The following is a 27,754-nucleotide window of genomic DNA, read 5'->3' on the forward strand; positions in this document are numbered from 1 at the left end:
GTGTGCTTTCAGATTCATCATAGCGGCCCCTACCATGATGGAGAGTGCAGCCAACATGCCGTCTTTATCGTCTGTGTTTATCGTATTAAGTTTCCACCCCACCCTTCAAGATAAACAGACACAGTTTCAAATCTGAGGAACTCCAGATTTAAGATTCCGTGAATATCTCAAGGACACTAGTCACACACGATGCTGGCCCTGCCACACACACAACACACTGCACACTTTACCCATCAGGAGCACTGAGGAGGTGATTACCAGACAAAACAACAAACACACACTCAGCTCCTCTGATTAGCCAATGGTATCTCGTTTACAGGGTGTAAACCTAATTTGTCTCCTGTAGATTAACCAGAGTATTCTTATGATAAAGGCTCCTTTATACACAAGCTGTTTTACTCCGTAGGAAATTCCACTGTGAAGATGATTATTGACGGTTGATTAAAAATGTGATTCTATAAATCTGAATAATACATGCAGAGTTTCTGAGAAAACCATTCATAATTGAGAATAAGTCTGGGAGCATGATTGCTCTCAATGCAAGCATTATAAACAGACACACAACACAGCCATTCTCTATTGTTTAGTCTAGAGTCAGTGAGACACACATCTGTACTACATTCATAACCGTCACTTTTAAAAGGCAGCATTGTCCAGTTGACTTTGACTGATTGCATTACTGTTCAAAGACTAATTGAATCAGGAGCCTTATAAATGAACAGACACAGTCTCCTCTGTTGTGCAGCTGACAGCTCTGACACTGTGTCCTCCACGACACTGAGTAAGTGACATGTTTTGCACTGATGGGATACTGTTCGCATGTTGGCCTTCTTATAGGGCTCCCGAGTGGTGCAGCGATCTAAGGCACTGCATCTCAGTTCTTGAGGCGTCACTACAGACCCCTGGTTCGATTCCAGGCTGAATCACAACTGGCCGTGATTGGGAGTCCCATAGGGCAGCACACAATTGGCCCAGCGTCGTCTGGGTTTGGCCGGTGTAGGCCGTCATTGGAAATAAGAATTTGTTCTTAACTGACTTGCCTAGTTAAATAAAGGTACAAAAATAAAATAATAATAATAGTTGGAGGGTGCTGTTGTATGGATGGATCAGATGCAAATCACTGCTCAAAGGTCAAGGAGTGTTGAGGCTGAGACAGAGGACACTCCAGTTTCAATTGTGCAGCACTTATTAAATTCAACTGACATAACAATGCAATGTACTATAGGAGGAATGTTTTCAGAACAGGCCCATTCATTCTGAATGTATCAATTCAGCCAGGGAACAATTGACTAAACATTCTCTACAGTAAGCACCATTAGAAATATATATATATATATATATATATATATATATATATATATATATATATATACAGTGGGGGAAAAAAAGTATTTAGTCAGCCACAAATTGTGCAAGTTCTCCCACTTAAAAAGATGAGAGGCCTGTAATTTTCATCATAGGTACACGTCAACTATGACAGACAAATTGAGAAAATCACATTGTAGGATTTTTTATGAATTTATTTGCAAATTATGGAGGAAAATAAGTATTTGGTCAATAACAAAAGTTTCTCAATACTTTGTTATATACCCTTTGTTGGCAATGACACAGGTCAAACGTTTTCTGTAAGTCTTCACAAGGTTTTCACACACTGTTGCTGGTATTTTGGCCCATTCCTCCATGCAGATCTCCTCTAGAGCAGTGATGTTTTGGGGCTGTCGCTGGGCAACACGGACTTTCTCATTTTGTCTGTCATAGTTGACGTGTACCGATGATGAAAATTACAGGCCTCTCATCTTTTTAAGTGGGAGAACTTGCACAATTGGTGGCTGACTAAATACTTTTTTCCCCCACTGTATATATATTGTCAAAAATGGGTTTCATATTGATTGCTTGACATCAGAATCATACAGTGGGGTATTGCATTTTGGATACTGTGCCAAGTCTAGTGGTGTGAGCATGATGCTGCTTGTGTAAAAATCCTGGAACCTAGCCTAGTAAAACCTCACATTTTATTAATACTCAGATATTTTATTTCACCCTCGAATATTAGAGCTCGGCAGGGAAAATGTAACTTCAAAAGTCCCTCATAGAGTAATTGATGTGGATGCCATTTCCCAGCTAACCTATCTCCTCATAAAAAGTGGGCGAAATCACGTAGTTTAATCCGTTTCCTGGTGTTCCTATTTCTGTCTAAGTGTAGACTCCCATTTCAAACTGTGAGCGGCTCAGCTTGTGCATAAGGTAATTCACATGTCCTTGACTTTATCCTCCTGTGATCCCTGGCCCGCTGCGGGTGGCCTTGGTCCTTAGCGTTTATAAACTGGGCCGGAGCTGCTTAACATGCCAACAACTGGTCATCGGCAGCCACATCTCACAGCTTTCACCAGCAAACAACCTTTTAGTGGAACCTTAGCTTTTTACTGGGGTTGCATCGCCAGGAAATGGAAGCAAGCTACAACACGTCATCAAGGCTAAACAAGGCTAAGTACATTGATTCCATAAAAACTTTTAAATAGGACAACTGTTGGCATACAGACTCTTGTAAAACCAGACCTGGCACAGGGAAATGCTGATTGTATATACATGAGGCATTTACAGAGTATACTAAGGGTCTGATGTTTGTTTTATTACTCATCACAATAAAGCCAAGCGGCATTTCAGCAGTTCCTATAAAATGAGGCTTTCTGTTTACCACAAATCAGAGATGTTGGGGGTAAATGCTGTGGATGGCAGGCTGATGCATCACTCTAAATGAGGCACTGCACACACTGTGTAATACAGCATAGACAGGTTGAGGACAAGCGAAAGCCTCGCTCAAATGTTTCCCTAGTATTTAACCCCATACTGAGAACAAAAGACTGGAGAACATTTGGAAAATGGGCTTTGAGCAAATGTATTCATGATAATTCAATGATAGCCACAGGGTTCAATTCTTGGGCCGACTCTTTTCTACGTGTATATCAATGATGTCGTTCTTGCTGCAGATCCACCTCTACGCAGACGACACCATTTTGTATACATCTGGCCCTTCATTGGACACTGTGTTAACAAACCTCCAAACGAGCTTCAATGCCATACAACACTCCTTCCGTAGCCTCCAACTGCTCTTAAACACTAGTAAAACGAAATGAATGCTCTTCAATCGAACGCTGCTGGCACCCGCCCACCCGAATAGAATCACTACTCTCGACGGGTCTGACCTAGAGTATGTGGACAACTACAAATACCTAGGTGTCTGGTTAGACTGTAAACTCTCCTTCCAGACTCACATTAAGCATCTCCAATCCAAAGTTAAATCTAGAATCGGCTTCCTATTTCGCAACAAAGCCTCCTTCACTCATGGTGCCAAACATGCCCTCGTAAAACTGACTATCCTACCGATCCTTGACTTCGGCAATGTAATTTACAAAATAGCCTCCAACACTCTACTCAGCAAATTGGATGTAGTCTATCACAGTGACATCCGTTTTGTCACCAAACCCCATATACTACCCACCACTGTGACCTGTACGCTCTTGTTGGCTGGTCCTCACTACATATTCGTCGCCAAACCCACTGGCTCCAGGCCATCTATAAATCACTGCTAGGCAAATCTCCGCCTTATCTTAGCTCATTGGTCACCATAGCAACTCCCACCCGTAGTATGCGCTCCAGCAGGTATATATCACTGGTCACCCCCAAAGCCAACACCTCCTTTGGCCGCCATTCCTTCCAGTTCTCTGCTGCCAATGACTGGAACGATCTGCAAAAATCTCTGAAGCTGGAGACTTATCTCCCTCACTAACTTTAAGCATCAGTTGTCAGAGCACCTTACCGATCACTGCACCTGTACACAGCCCATCTGAAATTAGCCCACCCAACTACCTCATCCCCATATTGTTATATTTTTGCTCATTTGCACCCCAGTATCTCTATTTGCACATCATCTCTTGCACATCTATCATTCCAGTGTTAATACTAATTGTAATTATTTTGCACTATGGCATATTTATTGCCTTACCTCCATAACTTGCTACATTTGCACACACTGTATATATACACTGCTCAAAAAAATAAAGGGAACACTTAAACAACACAATGTAACTCCAAGTCAATCACACTTCTGTGAAATCAAACTGTCCACTTAGGAAGCAACACTGATTGACAATACATTTCACATGCTGTTGTGCAAATGGAATAGACAACAGGTGAAAATTATAGGCAATTAGCAAGACACCCCCAATAAAGGACTGGTTTTGCAGGTGGTGACCACAGACCACTTCTCAGTTCCTATGCTTCCTGGCTGATGTTTTGGTCACTTTTGAATGCTGGCGGTACTTTCACTCTAGTGGAAGCATGAGGCGGAGTCAACAACCCACACAAGTGGCTCAGGTAGTGCAGCTCATCCAGGATGGCACATCAATGCGAGCTGTGGCAAGAAGGTTTGCTGTGTCTGTCAGCGTAGTGTCCAGAGCATGGAGGCGCCACCAGGAGACAGGCCAGTACATCAGGAGACGTGGAGGAGGCCGTAGGAGGGCAACAAACCAGCAGCAGGACTGCTACCTCCGCCTTTGTGCAAGGAGGAGCAGGAGGAGCACTGCCAGAGCCCTGCAAAATGACCTCCAGCAGGCCACAAATGTGCATGTGTCTGCTCAAACGGTCAGAAACAGACTCCATGAGGGTGGTATGAGGGCCCGACGTCCACAGGTGGGGGTTGTGCTTACAGCCCAACACCGTGCAAGACGTTTGGCATTTGCCAGAGAACACCAAGATTGGCAAATTCGCCACTGGCGCCCTGTGCTCTTCACAGATGAAAGCAGGTTCACACTGAGCACATGTGACAGACGTGACAGAGTCTGGAGACGCCGTGGAGAACGTTCTGCTGCCTGCAACATCCTCCAGCATGACCGGTTTGGCGGTGGGTCAGTCATGGTGTGGGGTGGCATTTCTTTGGGGGGCCGCACAGCCCTCCATGTGCTCGCCAGAGGTAGCCTGACTGCCATTAGGTACCGAGATGAGATCCTCAGACCCCTTGTGAGACCATATGCTGGTGCGGTTGGCCCTGGGTTCCTCCTAATGCAAGACAATGCTAGACCTCATGTGGCTGGAGTGTGTCAGCAGTTCCTGCAAGAGGAAGGCATTGATGCTATGGACTGGCCCGCCCGTTCCCCAGACCTGAATCTAATTGAGCACATCTGGGACATCATGTCTCGCTCCATCCACCAACGCCACGTTGCACCACAGACTGTCCAGGAGTTGGCGGATGCTTTAGTGCTTTAGTATTTAATATGATTATTTTATTCATTCAGATCTAGGATGTGTTATTTTAGTGTTCCCTTTATTTTTTTGAGCAGTGTATATTTTCTGTTGTATTTTTGACTTTATGTCACGGTTTCGGCCGAGGCTGCTCCTCCTCCTGGTTCGGGCAGGCTTCGGCTGTCGTCGTCCCCGGAGTACTAGCTGCCACCGATCTATGTTTCATGTTCGATTGGTTTTGTCTGGATGTTGTACACCTGTGTCTTGTTAGTCCTCGTTAGTGCCCTATTTAGTTCTCGTTGTGTGTGCTTGTCGTTGTGTGTGATTGTACTACTGTTTCGTGTTTTGGAGCTAAATTTTCCCTCCAGTGTTTGAGAGGGTTGTTTGCACATGTTTGTGCGTCATTCGTTTTGTCGCCTGTGTGCGTCGTGCATTTTGCCTTCGGGCTTATTTTGCTTCGGTTGGATATATATTTATTGCACTAAAGCCTTTGGACTGAGCCTCTGTGTCCTGCGCATGATTCCTACACCACACCCACCTTCAGCACGCCTTGACACTTTATGTTTTGTTTTACCCCATATGTAACTCTGTGTTGTTTTTATCGCACTGCTTTGCTTTATCTTGGCCAGGTCGCAGTTGTAAATGAGAACTTGTTCTCAACTGGCTTATCTGGTTAAATAAAGGTTAAATAAAAAATTTATAAAAATAGCAAAGCATCACCCCACACATCCACAACCATCAAATACATTTCATTTGCACAGTACTCAGTAAGAACACAGTATCATTATTAGCCAACATTTTTTAAGCTACTTTGTGCTATTCTAATATAAGAATATACTCATTAGTGTATTCACAAGTGAATTTCCCCTGGTGTATATTTGTATACATTGATACATCAGTGAATCATCATTTGACAGTGCAATTTAAAATCCTTAGAAAATCAGAGATTGAGGAATTCATTAGATTTCAAGTAATGTAGATGAAGGGCTGACTTTCAGCTATGAGCTGGGACCATTCTTTGGGTCTAATCCAAATAAACCTCAGTGTCTTTAGAAATCTGCCAACATTAGAGCAGAAACCAATTCAGTTATCTTCATTCTAACCCTCCTTGGGGGACCAACATACACCCAGCTCTTCATCTGAATTAGTCTCCCTACAGTGGAGCTTGTGCTGTGTGAGTTACACATTGGCATTGGTCTTGTTAGGTTGCTAAATTAACCTTTTACTTCCTTAATCATGTCCAAGGGCCAAGCTCATTGACTTCTCTATTGAGCCTTCAGCTGGTGGGCATCTTTTTCTAAAAAGAGAGGAGGCAAAGAGGTCAAATGAAAGATTGATATACTGTAGGTTGTAGTGTAAAACATTGTACATAATGGATGAGGATAGAGTGTGAGTCCTAATAGCACCCTATTCCATATAGTGTACTATATTTGTCCAGCTTCTGATCAAAGGTAGAGCACTATGTAGGGAATAGGGTGCATTTGGGACGCAGCCATACTCCTTCCCTCATTTGTGTGATTAGAAATACATTTTGGAATCAATACAATTGGTTCAATAATCACATGCTTCTAACTGAAAATGTGTCAAGTCAAAATTCAAATGAGAATGCTAAAAATGTCATCGCTGTCCATGAATTCAACTCATTTTCTCATTGAATCATAAATGCTTTCAAACAAGTTTACCTCTTAAATCGATGGCCACAGTTTGCCAGAAAGAGGCTGACAGGATGGAAGGAAACTCGCCTGAAAGAGTTTTGAGAAATTGAAACATGAAATATTTCAAGTAAGAACATAACTCACACACAAAGTAAGGAGAGATTCCACCAAACCAGACCATTCTGTTGAGGTGCATTTTTATCTGATTGGTATATACAAGAAACCCTAAACTATTCACTTTTTTACTCTCAACCAAGCCTGACGGTCACTACTCAAAGCTGTATGTGGGGAAACATGTATCTTGGCCTGTACCCCAGACTGATTACAAGCCAAATGTGTGCTTTGGAAAACAGCACATAACGCAAACGAAAGTAATATGTCTAAGCAACAGGCAATCAATATTAATCTGCTAGGTTAAAAATTCATTAATATGAAGGATTATTCAACATTTAGTCTGAATCTCTTGAGCAAACATGGTAATGGACTATGCATCTTTAGCAGAATCACTGAATGTTGAAATGGTACGTGGTTTAAACATATCTCTCTCTACTGAAAGGTCATATTTATTAAGTCATTCCCTAAAGCAATTACCGGTATTCATAATGATCTTTAACGATGTTATATGCCCTGTTTGGTTGCCCTACTATTTCTAGGGAATCCAAAGAGATAACAAGCAATCAATGATTTGTACCAGGAGAGCTCTTTTATTCCAGGATAGCTGTTGCATAGTCTCAGTGGTACCAAACCAAATGATCAGAAATAAGGCAGAAGTCTTTGCTTCCTCTGAGACTACTGTGATTCTCCAACTACACACATCAGACCCAATTTTCCAATTTCACAATTGTGAAGGCACTTAACTGTTGGGGAGAATGAGTGGCTTTTTGACATGGCCGTGTAACAGCACAATAAACACATGGTTGGTGCTTTCCTCCCACTCTTCTCTCTTCAAACACACAGAGATGTTTGTGAAGTGTTGGACCATTATTCCCATCTCCTTTATACGTCTGAGACAGACATCTAAAGTCTCACCAGCAGACCAAACATACCATGGCCAAATACGACTGAATGGAGAAATCGCTTTCTTTATCGCATACCTTTATCATTTGCTGACCCTCCTGTTAGCAAAGAGTCAAGATTGAAAAAGGAATAGGCTGGTTACGTGACATGGTTGTTGCATGTATGTTGACTGACAGAGGGTTGCGGTGGAATGACCTTTACTGGGTTTGCACTGCTTGGTAACCCACACAGGAGAGGACTATTTGTTCTCATTTTCACTGGTTATGGTTACAGGTTTGGGTTTAGACCAGGGATGGGCAACTGGCAGCATGGTCCCCCTTTTGTAGGCCCGCAGACCAATTTCAACAACACATTTTAGAACTCAGTCGAGGTCTCAACTTATTGTTGAGAGTTCGAATAATAATTAGAAATGTGGTTGTGCATCAGCAGTCACTTACTTAGCCCATGTCAGCAATTTTTGTTTTGATTGGTAAGTTAGTCTAGCGGCCAGCTGTCTAAACTTGTAGTAAGCATGGTCAAATTACCGACCGGGGTGGGGCCCACTGACCATCAGTTATCATCAGAATTGCAGGAAATTACCTGTAAAACTACACATTTTTCTCTCCGCCCCATGGCAAAATGAGTCAAATTGCATGAAATTAGTAATACAATTGCTAAATCTTCTCTCCGCCCCATGGCAAAATGTGTAGAATTGCTGGAAATTAACTTGAAAACACCCCCATCAAAGTTGCCCATCCCTGATCTAGACCATTAAAGGTACATTCCATAATATCCTTCTAGATTGATGCTGCTTCCACCCACACCCACACATGACTACAGTATTGAATTGATGGAAGAGACCCAAGGTGGATTAGATAATGTGCTTTACCTCTGGCAAAGCATCTCAAAATACACAACTCTGCTTTATTGGTTCTGGTCTTATTGGCTAACCTTATTGGCTTTGCAGAGATACTTTTCCATCACTTGACAATCATTATGTGGCCATTGTCCAGGCATTGATTGCTTGCTGTAAAAGCCAACTCTCTGATCTCGGAGCAGAATTGCTCTTTGTTTACTATAATAGATTCAGACATCTCTCCATTGATCTTGCCAAGATACTGTTTGAATACCAACCTGGCATATGGCCCCTCTGTAATGTACTGAGCCCTGAGAGCCTTGAGTAGATGCTTGCGCTGTATACTGAGCCTAAAGTCTCCAAATGAATGGCAAGCCAGCTAATATCGGCCTGAGAAGAAGATGGTAAAGCTAATGCTAGTTTTGACCTCAATGTAAGGAGGGGAATGCAAACAAATCATTAAGGTAGTCTGGGATATCTGTGTATTTCTAATTGTAAAGTGTGATGCACCTATGTGAAGCTTGATAGATTTTTCTGTTTTATCTCACATCATTCCCCTAAATAGGAGGGTCATGGGGGAAAATAAGCCATTTGGTGCACAGCCTGTGTGACTTCCTGGTAATTGTTCCTGTGACCTCCCAAAGCCCTCAAGAAGTAATGGCTATTTTATAACACGTCATAGATATGTTCTTTCCCTGATCAGGCATAACGGGGTAAGTGAAAGATGCTATCCTGACAAACGCTGTGATAGACAATTTGATTTAAAAATCAAAACAGTGAGAGTAGAGGAGAGAGGGAGTCGAAGGAGGAGAGTGAAGAGTGAGAGGGACCTATTAAGCACATAGGCAGGGATAACATAGGCAGGGTCAAATGCCTTCTTAACACTAAGCGGAATATCTCAACACAACGCTACAGTACACATTAGGAACATGTTTATTCCCTAACTGCATCCCCAGAGAACATGTGCTTCCTGTAACTAGAGCTCCACAAAATACAGCCCATAGAGTATCAACACACTGTAACTTCGTCATAGACATACAGTACTTCATACACCAAGGCTGTTTGCTATTCAGCCAAACACATTATATGCCTATTGTGACAGTGGAGAGCTTACAAATAATATGCCCTTTGTCAAAACATATACGGCTGAGCTAAACATCACCACAGCGTGTCCTACATGTCACAATGATAGACAGCCATTTATTTTTACTCTGACGATGTTGTGTCGTGACCGAGGCGGTACGCTGCTACTAACACACTGTCAGTGTCACTACAATGCTTTCCCAATGACGGCCCGAGCCCCAGCAGCACCAATGCAGTGCTATCTCTCCCCTTTGTGCACTCGTAATAATCAGCTCAGTGGTGTGGAGGCAGACTCATAATGTCCAGCTCTGTGATATGGGCATTGGGATGAAAAGCCTCTCGTAAATAACGCAGCGGAATGAAACACTGTGCCCTCGCAGCTCGCAGGGTCCCATCAAGCGCCGTCCCGTATCGTTTCTGACATTTGAAAAATAGGCGCCCGCCTTCTCGCCGCCGATCTCGCTCTCTCTCTGGCTTATCAGATGAGAAGCTCTGACACGTCAGAGATCCTGACAATATCAGCTCTCCTGTCACTCAGCCCAGGTCCACGCCGTTATTCCACAACAACAAGCCCTTCTCACAGAGAGAGGGGGAGGAAGAGGACAGAGGTGGGCCAGGAGAGAGAGACACAGAGAAACAGGCTTTGAATAAGAACAGAGAGAGAGAGAGATTGATTGAAAGGGGCCTGAGATTGATACTGAAGCCTCTCTGATAACAACGTTGTGAGCCAGACTGACGGGTGTCTCCTGAATGATTTGGTGAGCATGACTCTGTTTCAACACAACAATTAGTCTAAGATTGCAATTCCGTGCGGCCATGGTCTCTGTGTGTGTCTTTAGGGACTGACATGTAATGAGGCAAATTGATTCACTTCCCTCAGGGTGTTGGACACTGTCAAAGCTGATACATTTTATTCCAGGGGCTAAAGCATTCACAATTCACAGAACTGACAGCTTTAAAAATAGCATTCTAGACATGCACAGGCGTGAAACCAGTGTAGCCTTTGGGGAAGAAAAACAGATTGTCAAAAGAAGCGGCAATTTGAGCAAAGCACCTATCCTGGCTAAATGAATTGGATTCATCTATCACTGTGGCCTTTTTGTTTAATTCGTATACCTCGAGATTCAATCAGAGACTTGGAAGACTTGGAAGGCAAAGTGTTTTTCCTCCGCCGGTACATCAAAGGAACAGATTCCTCCGCCATGACTGATACCTCCTCCAATCCTCTTAAAATGACTTGGCCAAATTGGCCTTAGTGTTTGCTTTATATTACCCAGAGCCCAGCCACCGGGTCTTCAATAGTGATTTCTCTACAGATATCCATCTTTCCATTCTGTTATCCGCGCCAGACATAGCTTTGAACAATAGCCATTGAAATTAACATTGGAGGCAGTGAGAGAGAGGGAGGTTCAGGTGCAGAATAGAAATGAATGTCTAAAGACAGAAAGACAAGGAGAGAGTGAATTTCTCATCCCATCACGACAGAAATACCAAACCACAGGAAAATAAATCGAAATTAAAATGGTGGGATCATATGGAGAATAAAACAAGCAAGGTATTTCCACTAATCTGTGAATAGATCACAGCAGTAAAGCAGCAATGGCATTGTTTAAACACTTGGAGGTTATGCTAATTCTCCCACTTAATCAACAGGCTAAATTCAGAGAAGGGTAAATAATATAGCAAAGAGCTCGACTATTAACCAGGCAAATACTAAACAAGATTAAAGGGACGCACGGCATACCCATACGTAAAATACTTTCACCCATCACTCAGGCACTGTGAAAGGGGTCGACTTGCTGAAAGGGGCTTTCACAGTGCCTGAGTGATGGGTGAAAGTATTATACGTATGGGTATGCCGTACGTCCCTTTAATCTTGTAGCTAATGGACCCAGGCATAAGCTCTTCTACAAACAATTACACTCACATTCAAAGACCCACTCTGAATACCTAACAAAATACACTGCAACAGTACTGTCAGAAGGCACTATGTAATTAAACAAGGTGTGATACATTACAAGTGTCATTTAAAATATTATCATAAGCACATCACCATAGCTATGTCTAATAGTCTCATTCATTAAAGTGTCTCTTCTGGCCGTGGGCTCAGGATGCCTGTTGTCTGTCTGTACAGGTTAGAGGATGTGATGGAGGAGTAGAGGGGGCTGTGGACTCCAACAGCTGTCTCCTCCAGTAAGAGCTGTCTCCTCCTGTGTGTGTATGTGTGTGTGTGTGTGTGTGTGTGTCTGTGTGAGTTTATGAGATGTCACTCTGGATATGGGAGCCTGGGCATAATTGTAAAGTTAACATTTGACAGTAAGTGGTACTAGCCAGGAGTTCAGCCTGCTACATATACTGTAACCCTATGGCACCTGTCTTGGAAGCACCCATCAATGACAAGTTAGCTCCTCTGTACAGACCCAGTCCCCTTACAGCTCTATGGAACTTTGCCATTACTTTATATCAATGTGCAACTTTAAGTAGCTGCTATACAGCAGCACTATCTGGCATTGACTCTCACAGTTCCTATCAGGGTTACTTTAATTACTCTCGCATTAAACCATGTCATTGTCCAAACGCAGTCAATGCACATGTTTTGAATAGAATAGTTAGTCATACCTTTAGAGCCTCATCATTCCTCAGCTAACAGCTTTGTTAGAGTGAACGTGGGTGCCCTTCTGATTCATGGCCTTCCTCGGGTCGACTTGCTGGCTGTTCTTAGAGAAACTGGCCGCGGACCTCCGAGGCATCAGCCATGCTACTGTGTGCCGGACACAGCTCATTTAGTTGCTCATCCAGCCATGTGAGCTGGCCGCCCCCCTCTCTCTCACCCCTCTCCCCCAGGCTCTCCCTTAGACCCCAGTGGTGTGGTGGCGTTTGCTGGAGCCTCTCTCTCTCTCTCTCTCTCTCTCTCTCTCTCTCTCTCTCTCTCTCTCTCTCTCTCTCTCTCTCTCTCTCTCTCTCTCTCTCTCTCTCTCTCTCTCTCTCTCTCTCTCTCACTCTCTCTCTCTCCCAGTGTGAAGGAAGAACAGAGAAATCTGCCTGGCAACACAGCGTCTTCCTGCACTCCTCATGTCCCAGAGGTTGGCTGCAGATAATGGTTAATGGTTAATGTAGCAGACGATGGTGCATAGCAAAATGGCTGGACCTCGCCACAGTGTGGTGACCAAGGTGAGACGGAGGACATCCATAGTGTTAACCATCATCAGTGGTTCAACTCCCACTCAGTGCTGTGTGATTACACTCCCAGAGCATGGTGGACCACTGCTGAATGCTGAGCTGAAGAACACAGTATGTTTACTGATATGAGATTTTCAGTACCTTTTCCACCGATTCCCTTCGGAACATTAACACATTATCCATAGATAATGACATTCTAGGCTGGAGGAAACAAAGTGTAATTGTAGATGGGATGTGGAGAAAGAGCAGTGAGACACCACAGTTTCACCGAATCTCACAACCCCAGAGCTGAAAATAACTTATGGTCCCTCAGCTAAGTGCCATCTACCCCAACAGTCTCATGTTGACAGTGTCACAGTGACCCCACCGCAAACTGCTTGGGCTGGCTTTATTACAATACTCTGGTAAAAGGTCACTGTGCCAATAAACATCTTCGTTATCTACCGTAGCTACCTGCCTGCCTGTCTGATGTTGACAGCAAAACAAAGTCCTTCAGAGTTTCAATCAGACAAAGACAAGGACTGGAGGAGAGGAGAACAGTGGAGTAGTAACATAAAAAGATCCTCCACTGATTCGAATTCTCTCTCAGTCTCATCCACTGCAGGCTTCTCATTACGACACAACTCTATTTAATTACTTTGAGACGGAGGCTTCCTCATGGCGTAATGATGCGTACAGCCATACTAATGTCTAGGCTGGTTGTAAATGAACAGATTAGGCCCCTACATCAATTCTCTGCTTTGAGGGAAACCTCATTAACACAAGGTGCTGCTCTGTTGCTCTGATGTTAAAAAAGACAGTAACAGAAAAACAATGAGACTTAGGGAACAACGTATTCCGTCAGAGACGAGGTAGATGTTAAAAATGGCGGGTGCGTGCATGACAGGGAAATGACAGCACTCTCTGCGATGCTTCTGCTCTAATCCTTATAATTATCTCTGTATGAGACCTGAGCAGGAAGAACATAAGGAATTTCATCATTGTAGTTCACACAGGGAGGCCCTTTCATTGTGGCCCATTTTCATAGATATTACTGAATTAGATTAACCTCCTGGGTTATTTTCATTAATAAATATGAGATAAGAAATTATTACTAGGGTACTTTGTACGCTGTCAAATGACTGTACTTCAATGAAAGAAGAGGGACAACAAAAAGTTTCAGATCAATTTTGTTCTTGTCTGGCAGAGGGGGAAGAAGAGAATAGGAGAAGAGAGGGTTGGTGGTTGTCTCTGCAGTTAACAGATCAAAGAGCCACTCATTCAGTTTGGGGGAAAGATAATGAACCAGTCATTTCTAGCCCTGAGATTCTCATGTGAGGAAACAAAGCCATTCATTATCCATCAGAGAGGTGCTGGGGAAAATTTACATTGTTGCCTCATGCTGACAGACAATTAAACAGTCTTCCATCCATGTCAAACGTCTGAGACAGGAGGAGTGTGTTTGGGATGCTTATTGGGACTTTTTCTCAGCCCAATTTTGAAGTCTGTCGCTAAGACTTCCAGTGCCACCACACAAAGCCGCTTCCAGAGTATCGGGGGTAATTTGTCAAATTGATTCTAGATTCAGCCCAATGCTTTCCATTAAGCTAGTAAAAAGCTACTTATAGACAACAACAATAAAAATTAATTATGGCAACATTGCATAAGTATTATGGGAATACCGGTATGTGTAATACAGTGCTATTGTTTGCATATGATTTGCATAATTTCTAGTAGATGCTGGACACTGTGGCCAGGTCTGCAGATTGAATGGCTGCAGACTTTTGCTCATAACTATCAGTCATACTGACAAAGCATGACACACCACTTCCCAAATGACTCCACTGCCGAGACTAGTGCTCTGAGAGGACCAAGAACCACTCTTAGGTCTAGCTTTTAGTTTATATAAGAGAGCATAACACACTTTGGCCATTAGTTTTAATATTAAACTTTCTATGGATTTGCTCTCTCCAAACAAATTTTAGCATTTGAAATAAAAAGTTGCAACTCTGTTTTTCTGGTCTAATGTAAGGTTCTGTATTTATTTTCTTAGTCATCCTTGTGTTCTTGAACGTAGCCCTGTTTCTTTGTGTTCTTGAACGTAGCCCTGTCTTTCATTTTTGTTCATTGATACTCACCTGGTCTCATCAGCTCCTTATTTAGTTCAGTTCTTTCTGTTTCTGCCTTGTGAAGTATTGTTCGTTTTGACTCTACTAAGCCTTTTCCTAGCCTGTTTGTGAGAACCAGTTTTAGCCTTCAGTCCTAGTTTTGATTCTCCTGCCTGTTTGCCTACCTGTGTATGACCATTGCCTGCCTGTGACCACGATTCCTGCCTTCTGTGAAGGCGTAATAAACACCTGCCGCGCTCTGCGTGTGAATCTACACCTTTTTCTCCCTGAGTATTCATTACATTTAAGATGGTTAAGCAATGACAAAAGTGATGTCGGTAGCAGTAAAAGATTCCACCTAAATATCAGAAATAAGTATCAAACCATTGTAGTATTATTGGGCTCCATGCAGCCATTTAAATCAGCCCAGTTTCTGCTGACACAGACACCCGTCTTTCCCCTTCGATGTTTCAGGGAGAACTTAATTCAATCATTGTCATATTGATCCTGGCACCTGAAATTCTCCTGACACAATGCTAGTGGAACAGCTCCTGTGTTTAGGAGACTAAGCATTATTGAACTTGCAATAACTCCAACCATTTTCTACATAATATCTGACAGGCTCTAAGCATATTTCTCACTGGTGTTTGGAACTGTGTTATGTATCCATTCTACTGTCCCACAAGAGAGATAGGATGAACAGGTGGTGGAATATACTGTAGACTCAATGCACAGACCTTGTTTGATGTTAATGCAATTGTACTACAGTAGACAGAGCATATGACTGGCAAAAGGGATATGATCATCCACCTTCTCACGATTGTTCTCAATCGAAACAATCTAATTATGAGACAAGAAACATCAAATGTAATTGTTTTTTAATTAAAACAGTGGTTAGAAATCAATAAATGTTTGTTTAATCCTATCAAGTGTTAGGTTTATGACTGAAAAATATTCCAATATGAAGAGTAAAATACATTGAGATCTAACTTATAAACCCGAGAAGTAGCCCTGAAATCCAATCCAAAGTAGGTTGCACAGTGTCAGTTGGGAACTGATAGAGTTTAAGAATAGTTCTGAATCCAGGCAGATAAAGTATCGGATGGTTAGCTGGGTAGAACGCTCAGTCTTTCACACACTGGGGGAGAGAACATTTTCTCCTGGGATCTATCTATGGGGAACCTTGCCATGATAATTTACACAGCAACAACACCCCGCTCTGTTTCATCAACACATTCCCCTAATTATACGCCATACATTAAGTCATTATGAAATATCCTGGTGCATTGTGGGAATTTCCCGCTCACACTGCGAGCCTGGGGACTATAATTATGAGTGGCGGAAGAGAGAGGAAAAAATAAAGATACACTGGGGACGGTTTTCCCTACACACACACACACACACACACACACACGCGTGCTCTGGAGGAGAACGGAGGGAAAACCAATCATCAATAAGGGAATTGCGTTTCCCCTGCTATCCCCCTGGGATGGCCCACTGCCAAGCCACTAAAAGCTGCCGCCAGGCCTAAGAGTTATTTTTACCATTGACTATTTTCTGCGTTATAATATTGCTGCAAGACCATTAGTCACTAAAGTAGTAGGCAGCCATTAATACGAGACAAAATAATGCAGCTCGGGTCTTTCTTGCCTGCTCGCTAAGCACTGCCTTATTAGGGTTGTGTTTCACATCCCATTGGCATGTCTCAGCATTGATGACTGTGCACAGGCACACGACTAACTCCATCCATCATAACACAGGTAGACAGCCTCACTAAACTGAAACCAAGATGAACATTTCTGTGCAGAATGACATGGTTCACCATATCCAAAATATAAAAGCCTCTTCATGTGAAACAAGGTCAGTGTACAGGGCATGTGGGACTCCAACAAAAAGAGTCCCACATGCCCAAAGCCTAGCACTGTCCATCCCATCCCCCTGCTGAGATGAGATGAGAGGGAGGGTAGCGGGTAGCAGTCCGACACAAACAGCCAGAGGTCTACTATACTTACAGCCAGGAGGATCTGCAGGGAGCTGTGGGCCACCTCCACATACTGGTACTCCAGCAGACAGCCTGCGATGCTGATGTAGCGGTGGTCCTCTGGGGCCCAGGACGGAGGAGGGGTGACGGGCGTCACCCTGCAGCCTGGACCGTTCTCCATCCACCAGGAACGGTGCATGGAAATGTTGAAGGTCATGATCAGGTCACTGTCCTGCAGGCAGAAACAATAGAGCGAGAGAGAGAGAGGGAGAGAGAGCGCGAGAGAGAGAGAGAGCGTGAGAGAGAGAGAGAGAGCGAGAGAGAGAGCGAGAGAGAGAGCGAGAGAGAGAGCGAGAGAAAGAGAGCGCGAGAGAAAGAGAGCGCGAGAGAGAGAGAAAGAGAGAGAGAGAGATACTGTAGGTACTACTGTTTTGTAGATCGGGGGTGTGGGGGATACCCAAGCTAATTTAAGATTACACATCTGTCTGCCAGTGATTTAACAGCGTAGGTCAAACACCCAGCGCTCCACAATATTCTAATCAAGATAAAATGTGTTCATTGGCATTGAACAATGGCTAATAAGGTGAAAAACCTCCCCTCTGTGACTTCTCTACGCTACCCCTTTCCTACCCTTTAAAAAGGGTGCACAGCCTGCAGGAGATTGAGATTCTTATTTAATTCCATGTGTATTTTACTTTCAATAATGACCCTAATTATGACATTTGTTTTTAAGAATAATCTTTCATTCTGAAGTGGGAAAAGCATTGTACTACTGCTGCTTTGGCAGTATTTCATCATGAGTCAAGTTAAAAGCTTTGCTTAACATTCTGCAACACAATTATATATTCTGCCTCTTTCCCGGCATCTCGGAAGGCTATTCATTCTGAGCAGAACAAGAGTACACAGCAAGTAAAACTAAGCCAACATGCATTTAGCTTTCGAATGCCATTTATTTTACAATCAAGCGGCGGAAGAAATCCCATTTCTCAAATCCCAGCTCTGCACTTTTCTGTGCCATTTCCAGCGCTAGCGATCCAACTGCTGGCGTACAAAAAGCACTTGTGACACCCAGGGTCATTTGAGTCAATGGCAGCTATCCAAGCTGAGGATAATTCTAGTGGGTATTGAGAGAGAAGTGTGCATGCACACGTCCTAAATCCAACTATAACAAATTAAGAGGGAATGAAACAAAATCCATAATCTCAGAAATGGTACTTCTAGCTCCTAAACCTCTACCCGGTTCTCACGTCTACGAACGCATGACTGAATATATTTGATTCACGCATTATCACCCTCTGCTCGATTGACTCTCACTAAAGACCTGCATTTTCACATTTCAACTCACAATTCTGAGCACTGCTTAAATCAGACAAGCGTGCCTTCGAGCCCTACATTTGCCATTGCCTGCTGCGCAGTGTATCGGTTATTTTAGCATAAAACCTTGGTATTTGGTACAGAGACAAGCATTCCCTCTCACTTACAAAGCCAAGTAACACCACCCACTTTTTTTTCTTCCAAACAACACTTATCAACCAGCTCCAACTTTTATTTTCTCCTGCTCTCAGAGAGTGAATCATCCGGGGGATTGGGTTCAGTGGCATTACTGCATATCAATATCTATCATTCCTCTGCCTCTAGAAATGGTGCCAGTGTTTGTCCACAGAAGGGCGTGAGTGTTGCGATAAACTGCTTTTAATTCATCTTGAAATCCACATCAGGCGGAAATGTTTTGTCGGATCCTTGCCAAACAACAAACCCACAGCATAATTATTGTCTGCTTGTGTGTCTCATTGAGGAGTGGATATTGATGGAGCAGGCTCTCCAATACAATCAGAAATGCAAGGCCTCATCCAACACAGGTCCAGTGCCAGACTACTTAAATGTTCCAGATTGTAATTACATTAAAACCTGCAAAGTGGACAAAGAAATACATGAAATGCCTGAAATTAAAGCTGGAATCTATAGCAGTAAAATTGTCAGGTCTGTTTGCAAAATTACAACAAGACGTTACTTCAAACAGAGTTTTTCCCTCGGACATCCTTGCACCCATGTACATACAGTGGGGAGAACGAGTATTTGATACACTGCCGATTTTGCAGGTATTCCTACTTACAAAGCATGTAGAGGTCTGTAATTTTTATCATAGGTACACTTCAACTGTGAGAGACGGAATCTATAACAAAAATCCAGAAAATCACATTGTATGATTTTAAGTAATTAATTTGCATTTTATTGCATGACATAAGTATTTGATACATCAGAAAAGCAGAACTTAATATTTGGTACAGAAACCTTTGTTTGCAATTACAGAGATCATACGTTTCCTGTAGGTCTTGATCAGGTTTGCACACACTGCAGCAGGGATTTTGGCCCACTCCTCCATACAGACCTTCTCCAGATCCTTCAGGTTTCGGGGCTGTCGCTGGGCAATACGGACTTTCAGCTCCCTGCAAAGATTTTCTATTGGGTTCAGGTCTGGAGACTGGCTAGGCCACTCCAGGACCTTGAGATGCCTCTTACGGAGCCACTCCTTAGTTGCCCTGGCTGTGTGTTTCGGGTCGTTGTCATGCTGGAAGACCCAGCCACGACCCATCTTCAATGCTCTTACTGAGGGAAGGAGGATGTTGGCCAAGATCTCGCAATACATGGCCCCATCCATCCTCCCCTCAATACGGTGCAGTCGTCCTGTCCCCTTTGCAGAAAAGCATCCCCAAAGAATGATGTTTCCACCTCCATGCTTTACGGTTGGGATGGTGTTCTTGGGGTTGTACTCATCCTTCTTCTTCCTCCAAACACGGCGAGTGGAGTTTAGACCAAAAAGCTCTATTTTTGTCTCATCACACCAAATGACCTTCTCCCATTCCTCCTCTGGATCATCCAGATGGTCATTGGCAAACTTCAGACGGGCCTGGACATGCGCTGGCTTGAGCAGGGGGACCTTGCGTGCGTTGCAGGATTTTAATCCATGACGGCGTAGTGTGTTACTAATGGTTTTCTTTGAGACTGTGGTCCCAGCTCTCTTCATGTCATTGACCAGGTCCTGCCGTGTAGTTCTGGGCTGATCCCTCACCTTCCTCATGACCATTGATGCCCCACGAGGTAAGATCTTGCATGGAGCACCAGACCGAGAGTGATTGACCGTCATCTTGAACATCTTCCATTTTCTAATAATTGCGCCAACAGTTGTTGCCTTCTCACCAAGCTGCTTGCCTATTGTCCTGTAGCCCATCCCAACCTTGTGCAGGTCTACAATTCTATCCCTGATGTCCTTACACAGCTCTCTGGTCTTGGCCATTGTGGAGAGGTTGGAGTCTGTTTGATTGAGTGTGTGGACAGGTGTCTTTTATACAGGTAACGAGTTCAAACAGGTGCAGTTAATACAGGTAATGAGTGGAGAACAGGAGGGCTTCTTAAAGAAAAACTAACAGGTCTGTGAGAGACGGAATTCTTACTGGTTGGTAGGTGATCAAATACTTATGTCATGCAATAAAATGCAAATTCTTTACTTAAAAATCATACAATGTGATTTTCTGGATTTTTGTTTTAGATTCTGCCTCTCACAGTTGAAGTGTACCTATGATAAAAATTACAGACCTCTACATGCTTTGTAAGTAGGAAAACCTGCAAAATCGGCAGTGTATCAAATACTTGTTCTCCCCACTGTATATATTTTGTCATCATGATGCTGGATGCTCATTTCCTCAAAACATAAACAATAACAAATGCTGTTGCGCCTATCGTGGATCTCAATTTATTGTAAAATCAATTTTGTCCTCCCGAGTGGTGCAGCGGTCTAAGGCACTGCATCACAGTGCTAGAGGCGTCACTACAGAGCCGGGTTCGATCCCAGGCTGTGTCGCAGCCAGCCGGGACCGGGAGACGCATGAGGCGGCACACAATTGGCCCAGCGTCGTCCGGGTTAGGGGAGGGTTTGGCCGGCCGGGATGTCCTTGTCCCATCGAACTCTAGCGACTCCTTGTGGCGGGCCGGGCGCATGCGCGCTGACTTCGGTCACTAGTTGTACGGTGTTTCCTCCGACACATTGGTGTGACTGGCTTCCGGGTTAAGCGAGCAGTGTGTCAAGAAGCAGTGCGGCTTGGCAGGGTTGTACGGGAGTTGCAGCGATTGGGACAAGACTGTAACTACCAATTTGGATATCACGAAATTGGGGAGAAAAAAGGGGTTCATTTAAAAATATATATATATTTCAACTGCTCATAACTTTACCCACCACTATACCATAATGGCCTGCTGGTATGTGAAATCTTAGGTACTGTCGACCTAAATCTACTAGCTGGACTAGCACACCTCTGCCTGTCCCCTAGCACTTAGGGCAGACCCAGCTCAGTGTGACAGGTGTGTTCTCATGCCTCCTCATATGAAGAGAGACAAGTGGTAAATAAAGAGTGCTAGATGTGGAGAGAAGGAGAGGAGGGCCAGGTTGCTGCTGTCTACCTCTCTGTGTCTCCCTGCCTCTGTATCTGCTGTAATGAACGTCAGTCGTGTGGAGAAACACTATCCATCACCAGTCAAATTGCGGGAGAGAAGGAGTGGTGAGTGTACAGCTCAGCACATCGCTGTTCCATCTGCAGTAGCACAGGGATGCCTGCCTTACTAGCAGACAAACACCTTTCCATTACCCTTTGACTGACTGTTGGTGTGGCTCAGCATCATTTTGGAACCAGTACAAGGACAGCGTGAGAGGTAGGTATTATTGAGAATGGACTAGTTGTTATTACTCCTACTAAATAGTAAGGTGATGTTGATGTCTGGGCTTTTCTTGATGCAATTAACGGTTGAGAGGAGTTGTTGTCATCTTCCATGCTTGATGACTGCAGAAGGATATGCTAACACGGCCCTGGTAACTAACAGAGTTGTCTTTAAAACCCTTTCCTAAAGTCTAATGACCATATCGCCCTCTAATGGCCTCATGGGTGGAATGTTATTAATATTTTTCATAATTAATTAAGTTTTGTTATATTACAGTCTTCTGTGATGCATATAAAGTGTAATATTGGGATGCAAACTCAAATAGAATACATTTCAACTCTATATCTGAAATGGTACAGGTGTCTTCTTTTTTTAAGCCCATAACCATGTGTGGTGAGGTGGATACTTTTGTTTCAAAGTAGATTTGTTTAAGACTACCAAGAAACACTGTGTGACACGGATTTAGCCTACTGCAGTAAATTAAATACTGTACAACAAAAACGAAGTCACCTGTCACGAATTCAGCCGAGGCTGCTCCTCCTCCTTGCTCGAGCAGGCTTCGGCGTTCGTCGTCACCGGAGTACTAGCTGCCACCAATCTATGTTTCTGTGTTCTACTTGTTTTGTCTATATTGCACACACCTGGTTCCAATTACGATAATTTGTTTCCCTATTTTACCCTCTGGTTCCCTCATGGTGTTGTGCGTGATTGTTCGTTGTTTTGTTGTCATTGACATTGTGAGTCGGTATTTTCTTCCCTGCGTGGAAGATATGTTTATTTACTTGTGACAAGTAAAGTAAGTCATTGACTAAGTTCTGTGTCCTGCGCCTGACTCCGTCCTACCGCTACACACTGACACATGACATCACCAGAGAACACAAAAATTTGTAATAATTGAAAATCAGTCATATGAAGTATTAATCTAAAATCTGTAGGAACTCTCCCCGAGTGGCGCAGTGGTCTAAGGCACTGCATCGCAGTGCTAGCTGTGCCACTAGAAATCCTGATTGAAATCCAGGCTCTGTCATAACCGGCCGCGACTGGGAGACCCATGGGGCGGCGCACAATTGGCCCAGCGTTGTCCAGGGTAGGGGAGGGAATGGCCAGCAGGGATGTAGCTCAGTTGGTAGAGCATGGAGTTTGCATCGCCAGGGTTGTGGGTTCGATTCCCATGGGGGGCCAGTATAAAAAATAAAATAAAAAAAATGTATGCACTCACTAACTGTAAGTCACTCTGGATAAGAGCGTCTGCTAAATTACTAAAATCAACAACAAAAAAATTAAAGAAGTTGCATGGAGGCCAATGGAATTTACTTTGCTGTCCCTGTGGGTTCCATTTGTAGAGCTTTGTACTTTATTGTTGTTTCATCAGCCAGAAAATCCTTAGAAATCAATTTAAATTGGCTACAACCGTTTAAATATTACATTGATTGAGCATCAAAAGCACTGACACTACAAAGGCCAAAACAAATTGGATGGATACACTTCTATGAGAGTGGCATCTGAGTTATGTTGTTGATATATTTTAGACACCACCAGTACATTCCTGCAGCAGTATTTTCAAGATCTACAAAACATGCTTAACTAGCCCTGGCCAGGGGGATTTGCTTTCTGAACACAAAATGGGGACAGTCACACTGCTAAGTATGACAGACAGCTATGAACGAGTTGTCTGGCTACCCAAACTCCTTCCTCCGGCCAAACGTTACGTCACACCCATGGACGTTAGTTTCTTCTCCCCAATGAGTCTGGATCTGAGTACCTGCCTGACGATTTCTAGAACAAAAAGACATTCTAACCATTCTGATTGGTCCCAGAAACCGATGGGTTGGGCCAGAGCCAGAACACACGTGAGTAAAGCACCGTCTTGAAAATGAATCATTAACTTTGATACTATGATTTGTTAGAGAGGATCCAATCGCTGATTATTTTGTTTTGTACAACACCCCTCATTTTGACGTCACCACAAAGGACTTCAATGATGGCAGTCTCAGACTTAAGTATGTAGCGAACATAGAACAGTGGAAGAATTCAGTTTGCGTCGTCAGGCAAATGAAAGAGACCCAGATGGACTAGGGAACATTTCTCATTCTTTTCATGGTAGCAGGGGTCAAAATTCCCTGTAGAACGCAGGAAGAGATCAAGAGATCAGCTTTTCTATCTTTTAAGACATCAATCCAAACTCTAGAGGACTGTTCTGAGACTGTTCTGACAGGAAGGATACGCTTCTCACAACATGCTGATTTACAACTGAATGCCTAACAAAGCCTGCATGAAGTTCTGTATGTGGCAGAAAAAAAACATTCATACCATGTAAATACCACTAAACAAGTCTGTGTCTTTGAATTAAATGTATTGCACTCACAGCAGTTTGCTATGTACTGCTTAGTACCCGCTCTGTAGTAATGTTCTAGCCTTGGAGTGACTCACTGTAATCAGAACTTTGAGAAAGGGTCAAGTTGGAAAACAATAATCAGCAAACGAGTTGAAGAAATCAGACTTTGGCAGTCCTATGAGAAGTACATGCTGAACCAATGGCTGATCACAATGACTAGGCTAATTGTGTTACAAGGAGAACCAACAGAATACTCTGAAATAGATTGGGAAATAATTGTATTGTTCAGCAAAAGAATACCTATGTTTCCCATTGATTACCATTTTCCATATTCAGAGAAAGTCTACATTTAAAACAAAGAATCTTAGCATGTGCCAAGTGGCTTTTATGCTACATTAATTGCACCATGGAAAAATGCATTATTTCATTGCGAACTATTAGAATACTGAGGCTTAGTTGCTAATGAGGATGGAATAGGATAGTGTTCTGTGCCAACAGAGACACTTACAGCAGGGCTACACACACTGTCAAGCACCTCATATCATTCCAAGAAATCCAGTTATCCTTTAATAACCTCCCATAACACACAATGAATGAGAACACACAAACATGCAGTAACATTACTTGACATGTAATTTGTCTACGCTAATTAGAACAGCATCATCCACCTGTGGCTGTCTCAGTCATAACATATGTTGAGCTGGACATTGGTCCTCAACTTCCAAACTGCACTCTTGTTTTGTTTGTGATTTCGGATGGTGTCTAGCAATTACTGGTACAGAGAATAGAGAGAGGCCAGGGAGAAGCTGGGGGAGGGGGGCAGAGAGAGGGGCAGGGAGAGGCTGGGGAAAGGGGCAGCTGGGCCCTGGTCTAAAGACTGGTGTCTCTAATTGCCTGTCGAGGGATGTGTCAGAACAAACAAATCAGGGGGTCAGCAATAACCATCTATACCAAACAACTATCTATAAATCAAATCAAATCATATAAAATTTTATTGGCCACATGCGCCGAATACAACAGGTGCAGACATTACAGTGAAATGCTTACTTACAGCCCTTAACCAACAGTGCATTTATTTTTAAAAATAAAACAACAACAAAAAAAGTGTTGAGAAAAAAAGAGCAGAAGTAAAATGAAATAACAGTAGGGAGGCTATATATACAGGGGGTACCGGTGCAGAGTCAATGTGCGGGGGCACCGGCTAGTTGAGGTAGTTGAAGTAATATGTACATGTGGGTAGACCAAATGGTATTGGTCATGGAAGGAGGAGGTCGTCGGGTAAGCTTGGCGTCGGGTAAGCTTGGCTTTATACATAGCTTGGGCTTTGTCGAGTAAGGCTTAAACTATGTATTTAGATTGTAGTTAGGTATTGTAGGTAGTTATCGTGGGTTGTTGTATGTAATTATTGTAGGTTAGTATTGTATTCGGCTATGCCCGGTGTAGCACGAAGCTAGCTAGCTAACCCACCACCTGGACTAGCTGGCGAGTAGCTATTAGCAACGGTATAGTTGTTTCACGCCTGAGAGTGCCTGTAATTACGCCAGCTGGCTGCCTACAATAATTACATACAATAATTGCCTACCATTCAGCTGTTTTCTAACCTCATTGTCTGAACCGTTAACGTTAGGTACCAAGTGGCTACTGTGCTTGAAATTTAGCTAGCTTGTTGCTACCTGGATAGCTACTAGTAAACAATAGCTGGAACGACCGAGCGAACAGACGCGAACTGGCTGAGTCAATTCAGTGGCTAGCTTTGCACTTGGCTAGCTAACAGTAGCTGCTAGGGGTAAGTCATAACCTACATTTGTGTTTTGTTTTTTACATATTGATAGCCCGAGTCGTTCAAGGAATTCGGGACATGGGTGACTAGTTAACGTTAGTTTGGCTCTCTCTGTGTGTTCGTGCCGTGAAAGGAGGGGTTCTTCTTTGTCTGAAAGCAATGGCTAGCTAGTTTGCTAACTATTCTAGCTAACTAACTGGCTGAATAAGTTGACGACGGACTCGCTCAAGCTGTCGGGACTAACCCACAACGTTAGACACGGACACGAACGATCTGCTTGCGTGTTGATACACTGGTGGTTTGTTGTGGCCGAGTATTGGCGCTAAACCGTGTTGTTGGAGTCCGGCATGCTAGCTGGCTGTGGCGTCTTATGACTAAGTGCCTGGACGATTTTCACGGAATAATACTGCACCTAGTTAGCTAGCTGAATAAACTAAGTTAGTCTATTCCTAGAAAACATTGAAGCGCTGTAGTTTACAACAATTATAGTTTCTGAGGTGGAAGTTGGGAGAGTTCTATTTGGGAGTTGTGGTGAGGGAGGCCCCGCTCTCTCCTTTCCCAGATGTTTAGTTCATTTCATTCCGATCTCCTCTGCATTATTGTAGCCATCTGCTGCAGCCTGTCAACTATGCCTCTGCCTATCCCTGTTCTCTCCTCTCCGCACAGGCTACACAAACACCTCACACCGCGTGGCTGCTGCCTCTCTAACCTGGTGGTCCCTGCACGCACCACCCACGTGGAGTTCCAGGTCTCAGGCAGCCTCTGGAACTGCCGTTCTGCTGCCAACAAGGCAGAGTTCATCTCAGCCTATGCTACCCTCCAGTCCCTCGACTTCTTGGCGCTGACGGAAACATGGATTACCACTGAAAACACTGCTACTCCTACTGCTCTCTCCTCGTCTGACCATGTGTTCTCGCATACCCCGAGAGCATCTGGTCAGCGGGGTGGTGGCACAGGAATCCTCATCTCTCCCAAGTGGACATTCTCAATTTTTCCCCTGACCCATCTGTCTATCTCCTCATTTGAATTCCATTCTGTCACAGTCACTAGCCCATTTAAGCTTAATATCCTTGTCATCTATCGCCCTCCAGGTTCCCTTGGAGAGTACATCAATGAGCTTGACGCCTTGATAGTCCTCTTTTGACCTCACCCTCTCACCGTCCCCCCCTACTCACAAGGCAGGCAATACGCTTGACCTCATCTTTACTAGATGCTGTTCGTCTACTAATCTCACTGCAACTCCCCTCCATGTCTCCGACCACTACTTTGTATCCTTTTCTCTCTCGCTCTCTTCCAACACTACTCACTCTGCCCCTACACAAATGGTAATGCGCCGTCGCAACCTTCGCTCACTCTCTCCCGCTACTCTCTCCTCTTCCATCCTATCATCTCTTCCCTCTGCTAAATCCTTCTCCCTCCAATCTCCTGATTCTGCCTCCTCAACCCTCCTCTCCTCCCTTTCTGCATCCTTTGACTCTCTATGTCCCCTATCCTCCCGGCCGGCTCGGTCCTCCCCTCCAGCTCCGTGGCTTGATGACTCATTGCGAGCTCACAGAACAGAGCTCCAGGCAGCTGAGCGGAAATGGAAGAAAACTAGACTCCCTGCGGACCTGGCATCTTTTCACTCCCTCCTCTCTAAATTTTATTCATCTGTTTCTGCTGCTAAGGCCACTTTCTACCACTCTAAATTCCAAGCATTAGCCTCTAACCCTAGGAAGCTCTTTGCCACATTCTCCTCCCTGCTGAATCCCCCCCCCCCCCCTCCCTCTCTGTGGATGACTTCGTCAACCATTTTGAAAAGAAGGTTGACGACATCCGATCCTCGTTTGTTAAGTCAAATGACACTGCTGGTC

General features: G+C 43.8%; 1 protein-coding gene across 2 annotated transcripts in view; it reads right to left on the bottom strand.

Annotated features, from left to right (window-relative positions):
• LOC311108534 (sodium/potassium-transporting ATPase subunit beta-1-interacting protein 2-like) overlaps window positions 1-27,754 on the bottom strand; it is a gene marked incomplete at both ends in the record, with an annotated part of 178,649 nt that overhangs the window by 8,601 nt on the left and 142,294 nt on the right. Inside the window, one exon of one of the 2 annotated variants that reach the window (XM_084151181.1) lies at window positions 17,108-17,308. The exons of the other annotated variant lie outside the window; for it this stretch is intronic. Within the exon in view, the coding sequence (XP_084007307.1) occupies window positions 17,108-17,308 (201 nt within the window). The remainder of the gene's footprint in view (window positions 1-17,107; window positions 17,309-27,754) is intronic. 2 annotated transcript variants of the gene reach the window in all.

This window comes from Coregonus lavaretus (assembly GCF_964263955.1).
Source record: "Coregonus lavaretus genome assembly, chromosome: 33".
NCBI lineage: Eukaryota > Metazoa > Chordata > Actinopteri > Salmoniformes > Salmonidae > Coregonus > Coregonus lavaretus.